At 37.3% G+C, this 10,057-nt stretch overlaps 1 protein-coding gene across 2 annotated transcripts; it reads right to left on the minus strand.

Annotated features, from left to right (window-relative positions):
- Window positions 1-1,366: 1,366 nt before the first annotated feature.
- LOC115765569 lies at window positions 1,367-5,923 on the minus strand. Of its 2 annotated transcripts, XM_030709215.1 has the most exons (5): window positions 5,644-5,923; window positions 5,331-5,581; window positions 4,528-4,659; window positions 1,920-4,465; window positions 1,367-1,861 (listed from the first exon to the last, which is right to left on the minus strand). In XM_030709215.1, exons 2-5 carry the CDS (start codon window positions 5,466-5,468, stop codon window positions 1,558-1,560), a joined length of 3,120 nt encoding a protein of 1,039 aa, XP_030565075.1. In that variant the 5' UTR covers window positions 5,469-5,581; window positions 5,644-5,923; the 3' UTR covers window positions 1,367-1,557. The 2 variants fall into 2 exon arrangements, with proteins under 2 accessions (XP_030565075.1, XP_030565076.1); XM_030709216.1 differs by lacking the exons at window positions 5,331-5,581; window positions 5,644-5,923 and adding an exon at window positions 4,732-4,808.
- Window positions 5,924-10,057: the final 4,134 nt, after the last annotated feature.

Genomic DNA, 10,057 nt, shown 5'->3' on the forward strand with positions numbered 1-10,057 from the left:
AAAACGTTAAAATAAATTAAGAGTAATAGTCACATTCAATTTGAATTTCCCTGGTTTCTATACAACCACTGCTATTCGCGTATAATGTTCAACTGATGTTTTGCTTATAATTATTTTGTCATTATGCGTATGTACATTTTCACATACATACTACGGATTCTTGCGAGGCCGTGAGATATTTTCTCTTTATTTATTCCATTTGTTGCGGTACACCTGCGATATCGGAGAGAACGCAAAGATAGCTCGCAAAACAATTGATATACGTCATGCCGAAATTTAAATACCCTCGTTTATATGTGGTATATTATAAATATTTGTATATATTTAAAAGTGCTTTCATATAATAACTAGTTATTTGTCCGATTTATTTTGTAGGAGCTATGTACTTCAGATCGACGATAAGATTTTGAATATCGGACTTTCCTAGTTTGGCTGTTTATATCTTAAAAAGCAATATACATATTATAAATTTTTTTTTCCTAAATTTTAAGATTTTTGAAACTTTACACCCAAAGTTATATTTTATATAAATATCAAAACTATCGTCAATTTAACCTTTAACCTGCGTTTTTTATCCAAGAGGGTGGGATTTTGGGAAAAATAAGTATGAAGTAGATAGCACAAAATTAAAACTTCGCCCAAAATATTTTGTTGTGAAACCCATCTCAAATTACTCTTCGTAATTTGCCATACTGGTGGGGAGAATTTCCCACAATCCAGTCTTAGCGTACACCTCCATTCGATAACTACAGTAAAAACTTTACTATCCGAGTCTACGGGTTGGGTTGTGCGTTGATCATCAATCACTCAGTGGAGAAACAGTTCTACATATATATATATTTTAGGTGACTGGGACTTAAAGAGGTGAGGATAATTAAATCAGGTGTCAAACTAATCAAACAAAGCATAACTAATCTTGAACCTCCCTGCCGCACTTAAATATAGATAAATATTCGAAGTTTTAAGTCTTAAGTTTTCATAGTAGCAAAAAACAAATGGACACTGCACAATGTTAATATACTCTACTCCACTTTACAAAGTATGAAATTTAAACTTTCCAACAATATACAATAGTTGTTATTCTATAATAATCTAAGCTAAAAAAAAGCATTTATAATTGTAACAATAAAATTTGACAGCTCTAAATAAACATTGATTTGGACAAAAATGGTTATTTTTGGTAATTAAGGTAAGCATTGATGGTAATGCCCATAATATTTTTAACCAAGTTTTCTTTATAAAACGAACTCAAAAAGTATTGCTAAATGCCATTTGGAATATACCCATTTCCGTTTTGCAATAGCATTTTGTTAAGAAATTAATAATGCCAAAGAAAACAACATTTTAATATTTTCATATAACGTGATTGCTTATAAGGACAATTCATATATTCAACTCTTGTTGAATAATAGTTAAACTATTTACGAATAAAGTACGTATATACTGTGTACACTGCGTCTTAAAGAAATATGAAAAATGTTAACAATATCTGCGCATATTTTATATGCCAGACGAGAGCGCGAACAGTTTATTATTAAAACTGCCATACTCAACAATTTAACGGTGCCTGGTCGATCGCCTTCCCATAGCATGTTGTGACTTTGATGTCGACAATGCCTTGTCGCCCCCAGGAGACTTATAATACTTGGACATGGTTTTGCTTGTGCGCGTAGGGCGATTAACATGATCCGTGCTTTTTTCTGATTCAGTTTTCAAAGGTAAATCATCGTCTTCATCCCATCGGTCACTTTTCCTCTCTTCGGCACCAGAGTCTTCGTCATTGACATCAGTTTTTGACTTATTACGATTTCTACGGTTGCGTGACGACGAAGAGCTTACATCCGTGCGTTCCGATTTCTCACTAAAATTATATTTACATTTATAAAAAAAAGGAGGTTGGGAGCAGGTGTTATACTTACTCCTTGACCGACAAACTGTTTTTTTCTGCATTCTTTGTTTTGCGCTTTAATAATGCCAATTCGCGCTCAGCAATAGCCTTTTTGTGTTCCTCCGAAGAGTCACCGGCAACCGGTTTTGTAGTCGAATCCGCCATCTGCTTTACGGGCTCCTCTTGTTTAACGCGCTTTAGCTGTTGCTGCTGTTCTTGCGCCTGTTTCAACGATCGCTTTAATGCACTGCGCAACGTGTCACGGGAACTTTCCGTTGGGGCGTCTTTGCCCGGCTGCGGCAAGCCTATAGCTTCCAAAAGTTTTTGGCCTAGCGCAGACTTAACATTTGTTCTACGTGTGCTTGCAATCGTTGGTTTGGCGATATTGGCCGCTGTGTCTTCAGTAGCACAGCCGAGTTCTAGATTACTGCTGTTAATGGGAATAGCTTCCGGAACTGTGCTGGAAGGTGCTTGTGGTGCTTCCATTGTGTGCTGGTTAGTAGAAGTTTCTATGATTTGAGAACGATCGTCAGTGCAGACAGTCTCCTCTGTGACCTCGTGTTGTTCACCCTTAGTCTTACAATTATCTTCATCTGTTTTGGGTATGGGAATCTCTTCTCTGCTTTTGGTTTTTGGACAACTTTGCTTCGACGCTTGCATAACGGCCTTGCGCCGCTTGATAATGGGCCGAGTTACAGGGGGAGGTTCAGATAATTGGAGTGGCATCGGGAAGGTCGAAATATCACCATCAGGTGCTGGCGGCGTCTCCAGTAATGGTTGTGGTTCAACAAGAACAATATCTTCTAAATTCAGGGGAGTGCTTGTCGAAGCACTACGGCGACGGCAAATCGGACGCTGGCTTTTCGATGCCTGCTGTTGCTTTAACATAGAAATTAGCGCTTCGTTAATTACATCAGCTGGATTTTGGCCAAATTGTGAGATTAACATGGCATTAATGTTGAGCAATTCGTTGGTAACATGTGCAGCATTTGATGTGCTTGCAATGTCTGCAGTGCAAGACTGTCCATTTGCACCCAATTCACGCATACGTGACTTTCGCTGAGGTCGCTTTGAGTGAGGGTCCACTGGTTTATTTGTTAATGTTTGTGGGTGATCCTGATCTGTTGGACTGGATGGCACCAATTGTACCGAAGTTTCTGGTGGTAATTTATACGGCATCGTGCAGTCTCCTATAGTCTGTAGCTCAGTTGCTGCTGACGGACTCGCGGGTGGTGAAGGAGTCTTATTAGAATTAGCGGACGGATTTGGACGCTGTTGCTGCACAATAGCCATCATTGGGCCTAGGTATGGGCCCAGTAGCTGTGTCAGATCGTTATCTTGCAAAAGGTTGCTGTCCGACATAATCACCGCAAATTTCGAATTTTTCAGTCTCGCCATTTGCTCTTCACAATTATCGGTTGTGACTGGCCATTTGAGGGCCTTAAGTATCAGCTTCAGTAGGTCTGGATCTCGAATGACATTACCTAGCGAAATAGCGTCGGTAAGGCTGCTCATGCTTGGTAGTGTTTTAGATTTAGCAGCTGGTAAAGGATCTGGCATTGGACCAGCTTCGCTAGGTGCTCGCACAGATTTTGAAATTTTTTGTAGCTTCGGTGGACCTGAGAGGGCTTGATTAGCATGCTCTTCCTTTTTCTTTTTAGGTGCAGCTATAATGATATGTTCTGGAAGCGCCTCTTCCACAGACGGTTCTGCTCCATACAACGATTGGTGTGGTACCACAGTGGTAGTGACAAGGGGTCTAATATCAATATCTTCCACAGTATGGCGTTGATGAGCTGATTTTAAAAGGGATACCTGCCCGTCGCGTATGGCATTGATGTTGTTTAAGGCGTTTTTAAGATTCCGTCGCTTTTGTTGAAGTACGCTATTAGGCAGAATAGGTACGCCAGCACTGCTGACACTCTGTGAGGCAGAAGAAGCCTGTGGCTTTCTGACATGCATAAAACTACTATTACCGCCACTGTAGCCCTTATTAGTTACACTTGTGGTGATTGTAGGTGCACTGCCTGTGATGCGCCCATGAGTCTGTATGAAGTTAATAACACCTGCTGGTGAATTTCTCTTTTCTGGGCTACTCTTCGTGGCCTTGGCAATAGACACCTCAGAATGTAAAGGTGCTAAGGATGGCGGCATTTGCATTGAACGCTGTGCTATTGACATCGGTGCTGAACTGTATCGCATGTCCACAAATACGCTGTTCCGCCGAGTCGGGAGCATTGGATTATTAATTTTAGCGTTGCTACGACTATTGGGATATTCATTCGGTTCGCGTTGCTGCTTCTGTTGGCGCCGCATCTCATTGTCTTTGTTAGTCAAACTGATTACAACATCGTCCTGTGCTTGATTCCCTGCCAATTGATGCGTATTCAATGCAATGGTCGTCTCCGGTTGACGAGTTAATAATATAGGATTAAATGCATTGTTGTTCGAATTGATGCTGTGGCGCGTAATATTGTTGTCGCGATGGTTGGTTTCACTTATATCCTGAATAGGCACTGACACCACCGGGGATAATGAGTCCACTTGTGTTGCTGTCGCTTGGCGATTATGTTTGGGCTGCAAAAATTAAAAACCATTAATTTCTATTTAAATGTTTTAAGTAAAAATAAGTTTTGTACCACTGTGCTTAACAAAAAGTCTCGAAACACGCGCTGGGTGTGCTTCGCTATGTTAGAAAGTGAAGCGGTCGCTTCCACTTGCCGATAACAGGATTTGCAGAGCACTTTAGGCAGGGGGTCATCTTCTGCAACCTGTAAATACATAGTACATTAATATTATATATCTATACCTAACATGCTAACTATTAAAACAAATGTACCTACATTATTTTCGTTTAATGTCATAGATGCATACATAAATGTATCACAATATAAAAATATTAACATGGACATGTACAGCAAGATGCAAGCAGGAGGTAAACTCAAGCAGCTCGTTTTTCTCTTTCGTCGTTTTCTGAAATTACCATTGCACGTAATTCGAATATACGAGCACACGGACACAAGCTTGGTAAACTTGTATTGGTACGACTAAACGAGATTTTTTGCTACTTGCCGTTTCTCGTTATTTGCTAGAAAAATTTTCTTTGCCTACTTTGCTCAACCGACATATTCGCCCACACGCAAATACAATCAAATAATGAAATGGTATGCGCGTATATACATATATACATATGCGTGTACAAATTTCTTTGAGTGTATGCACGTTGTAGTTGTACTTCTTAGTAAGTAGATTTTTTACAAACACAGACAAACCTGCAGCCATATGCTTGTACATACATACATACATCGTAGAATTTTATAGGTTACGTTATGGGACATATAAAGTTAAAAAGAAACGTTCAGGCTACGCATCATCTTAGTGGCTATATGGTACAAAGACGTGTATGCTTGTACATATATTAACTTAAAATTTTTTTACTCACATTCAGGAAGAGATGACGAGCTATTTTATCCTGCAAGCCAGTTGTTTTAAAAATAAAAACACTTTCTACCACAGAATTGTTTTTACATTTCGTGTTAGCCGCACAAATGCGACACAAGTGCTCAAATTGTGCATCCATTTTTTGGACAGCAATAGCTTGCGTTAAAGGCTTTAGAGTATATATATTGATGTGTATATATGTATATGAATGTATAGCAGTAAGCTCAGCTGAAATCCGTTATTCCTGACATGCTGAAAGATTAATATATAAGCATTCTTTTTATATTTATATAATATGAAATAAATAAGCTTACCTGAGAAATTTAAATTATATTCTTCTGTATGTACATATATGAATTAATGTATGTATATGTACTCATTTATTTTTAACTGCACTTTTTACGAAAACGCTGCAAATTCGTCAAACTTATTTCATTGCACCCGATTTACGCGCTGCTCACTTCACACACGCTTCGTTGTCATCAATTTGCGCACATACACACTTATACGAAGACGGTCACTACTATAATGTGGCTTGCCTTGTTTACTATATTTTTTAATTTTTATTTTTATTTTGTGGTGCTATTACAGTTTCGTGAAAGTCGCGACCGCGTGAGAGTAAGAGAGAGAGAGAGAGAGAGAGAGAGTGAAAAATGGCAAAATAAAACACTAATCATAACAATTTCAATGAGCATGTGAAGCAGTCGGTGATCGAAAGAGCCAGAGAGAGAGAGAGAGAGAAAAGAGAGTATTTTGTTTCTTCTTCTTTGAATACTATCATCAAGCGATTAAAGTTTGTTTATTATTTTGTTGCAGAAAGTGCAATATGACTTTGAAATTATACTTTCTATAAGAAATGAACAGGTTGTATTAGTTCCTTCTGTCCTTTCAAGAAACAACGCGTCGAAGCCTCACCAACACTTGCGTTTCGACGAACGAACGAAAAGAAACTGAAAGAAAAATGAAAAAAACATATACATATACCCTACGACGGCTTGCCACACATACACTCTTGCACTGCAATTTCACGTTGTTTTTGTTGTGCACGCTTTGCGTGTTGGGTCGCTGACTGTATGCGTGCGTGTCTGACTGTTGTTTTTATTACACACATACACACGCATTTTATTTTGTGCTGTTCGTCGCATTCATGATATTTTGCTGCTGTAGTCGTATGGGTGAGCGTCTGTGTTGCAGACATTTTGATGGCGTACAGCCAGTTTTCCGCTGATGTGGGATTGTGTTGATACTTGTATGCATACATACATATATACATAGAGATATATATATAGCAGTATATATATATATGTTGACACGCACACACACATATGTGTATAATATATGTACAAATATGTATGCTCGCAATTCTAAGTATGTGTTCTCCGCTGTTTTAGTATTTTAGTGGGGTTTTTATTTTCATAATAAAACTTGTTCTCGTAGCGTACATTTTATTCCGTTGTACATTCTCTTGCGCACACCATTCGCTATCACCTTGTGTGTGTGTCAACATGTATGTTTGTGATCTTTATTTTCTGCTTTGCTTCTGTTTTCTGTTTTTTCTTGCCTCACCGACAGGCACCAACACTACTAAAACAACACTCACAGACACAAATATAATTTATTTTGTGTAGCATTCCTTTCGCTGCTGTTTTTTTTTTTTTTTTTTACCAATATTTGTAATTTAAGCTTAATTTTGTATTTTAATGCTTAATAAAAGACAACAATAAATAAATAACAATAAATACCCAATAAGAATTCAGTCGACAAAATACTTTAATTTACATATGTATGTTCACACATACTTGAAAAATATGTATGTAGGTGTAGTAAATTAATATAAATGTGGATTTACTTATGCTTGTAAATTAAATTAAACTTTAAGGTTGTATCTTGTTTACCAGCTTTGTATAGTGATATTTTAGGGATTAATCAGAGAGTTGATTAATTAAGATTTAAGGCATCTACATGGGTTCTATATAACGGTTTGCATGCACGCAATGCATTTCTCATTAGCAGATAGTTTGACACAATTATATTTATGTGGACTTTCATATATACATATATGCATACATACACCAATATGGTTATCTGAGTATATGAAAATGTATGACAAAGAGGCCATCTTTTATAAAATACGTATGCAGGTATGTATAAATTTGTTTGCATACACATACATTCCAAAGTATGCAATAAAAACTGAATCAAGGAATAAGGAAATTAGAAAAATGTAAAATATTTTTTTATGGAATTTGTCGATAATAATGGCAAACTTATTGTTTAAAGTTTTAGATTAATTTTTTTTGGTGAGTTGGGTCTGGTAACAGGTAAAAATATCGAATTTGGCTTGGCACTGTGTCTACTCGCAAAAGTCAACAAACCACATTTTGCGGCAAGTTTAAATTGAGTCGCATGAAAGTATGCAATACCTAAAGCCTACGAGCTCCTGGAAAATTCGTATCCCGTTTTATTTATTGCGATTTATAATTTTGGTCTGTATGCAAATTACCCAAGCCGAAATCTAAACCTTTTTCAAGATAACTTTCATAAAAAATACATTTTAATAAATACTAAACAATAACATGGAAAACTTTATATATTTATGAGTTGAGTATAGCTACGAAACGGAACAGCTATAGCCCGCGATATTAGTTTTTCTTTTAATTAGGTTCCGTCCCTCGAGTCATTGGACTCTCAGAAAGCTGAAGGCTTTCCCTTTTTTAATCTTTATCGCTTATCCATCAATTCCTTAATAATACAATACGCCAGAGAGGCTGGTAGATGTTAATGACTTTTGGGAGCGCGACCCATTAAGTAGCTCGCATACGAGGGCCATTTTAGTATTGACATCGCAGTTAGGACAAAAAAATATTTGGCATACCTCGAGGCTGCCACGAAAAAATTATAGTTAACTAATTGCGGACAATTGCTTAGGTATTTTTATAAATCAAGAAATATTTAATAACAATAGCCGATAGCTTATACTGACATTTATATTTAGTGTTAACTGACAATGCATAACATAACAAATTGCATAGATCGCATTTACGGTCTCCTCTTACCTTAATATAGGCATACCAGCTTAATCAACAAAATTGATGGCATACCTTTCGGCTGGTATTTAAATAAAGGGATAAACATACATGCAGTGAGCGAGTTAGGTATTACCGTTAATTTCCCCTTATGTAAAGAAATATGGTTATGCATTCCTCCTTGGTAGAAATGCGGGTCATAGATTTGGTGGATGACGTTTCTCGCTTAAATTCATTTCCAAGGGTCTATACGAATATAAAATGATCTGAGCCCCTTGTTAACTTTTTCGCCAAATCAAAGCTGCCTCGGTGAAAAATGCGTGCCTTATATTTTTTTAGTGATGTTTTAAGTTTTGTCCGATTTGCTTCAAACTTATATTCAAAGCGCTACATAAGAACTTTATGAATAACTGAGAAACATCGCCCGCAACACTGGTGAATTGGCTTACCGGCCGATCGGTCAAAAACTCATATTCACAGATCTTTTGAAATAATTTATTTTAAACGTGCCACGGGCTAAGTCGGGGTATACCCTTTATTATCGTATATAGCTGTAGATCGAAATTCATTCTTGATCAAAACTCATGTGAAAATGGTACCCTCAAATATCCTATATTGACATCGGTCAACATTTCCCACCCTATAAGTCGGGCAAATCTTAACCAAATTCCCCCCATTCACAACTTGGTCAAATCTTATCCGATTTTAATATTGCTTAGATCTTTATGTATGGTATGGCCGTTTTAGGATTTATCCGACTTGCTTCAAACTTATATATAAAGCTCTACACAAGAACTTAATCGTTTCTATACTAGTTGGTATACCGTTGTTGTACCGTTGTTGATTCCGATATACGTATATATTTGTATATACTTTACTTAGTCGGTGATATTTGCATTAGTGCATTACTTATTTCATGACAAAATTGTATAGCCTCTGAAGGGCTATTAAAAAGATATCTGATATAATATAATTTTAATTGTATTCTTGTGCAGAAAAACTAAAATTACTCTTAGTTGATTACAATCTTATTTGTTGTATTACTAACTGAGACATAACATATCTACAACAAGTAAGGAGTGCTAGTCGAGAGCCCCCGACTAGGGAATACCCTGAACCCTCTTATTCCAATACCAAATGCAGTTCGCGCAACGCGCAGTTTAAAGATTAATTAAAAAAAAAAAAAGTTCCCTTGGCAGGGTTTGAATACGCAACTGACCATTACTTGCTGACGACTCTACTCAACAGCCATACCAGCCAAACAAATATAATAGTTTCCCCGGTAGGGCTCGAACTCGCGGCAGACCGCACCGCTTGCTATGCCTCTACTCAACATCCAGCACAGAACACAATCGCAATTTAAATTGTGGCTTATATTGGCGGGCAGCATAAATTGGTTTATTTACTTGATTTATAGCCTTATGGTGGTAGCGGGATGATGACGATAGCTATACAATGAAAGATACTTTATATTTGATTTGATTTCAATATGGATTTTTATCGATTACTTGGAAACGCGACAAGTTATCGAATATCGGAAACAAACTCGATCTGCGCATGGACTAGGAGGACCTACAGCTAAAATTTGAAGTATCTAGCTCTTATGGGTTCTATGATCCCTGCGTTCATACATACGGATGGACAGACGGACAGACAGACGGACATGGCTAAATCGACTCGGCTGTTGATACTGATCAAGAAT

Source organism: Drosophila novamexicana, unplaced genomic scaffold (assembly GCF_003285875.2).
Source record: "Drosophila novamexicana strain 15010-1031.04,08,12 unplaced genomic scaffold, DnovRS2.1 tig00000974-arrow-arrow-pilon, whole genome shotgun sequence".
NCBI classification, from domain to species: Eukaryota; Metazoa; Arthropoda; class Insecta; order Diptera; family Drosophilidae; genus Drosophila; species Drosophila novamexicana.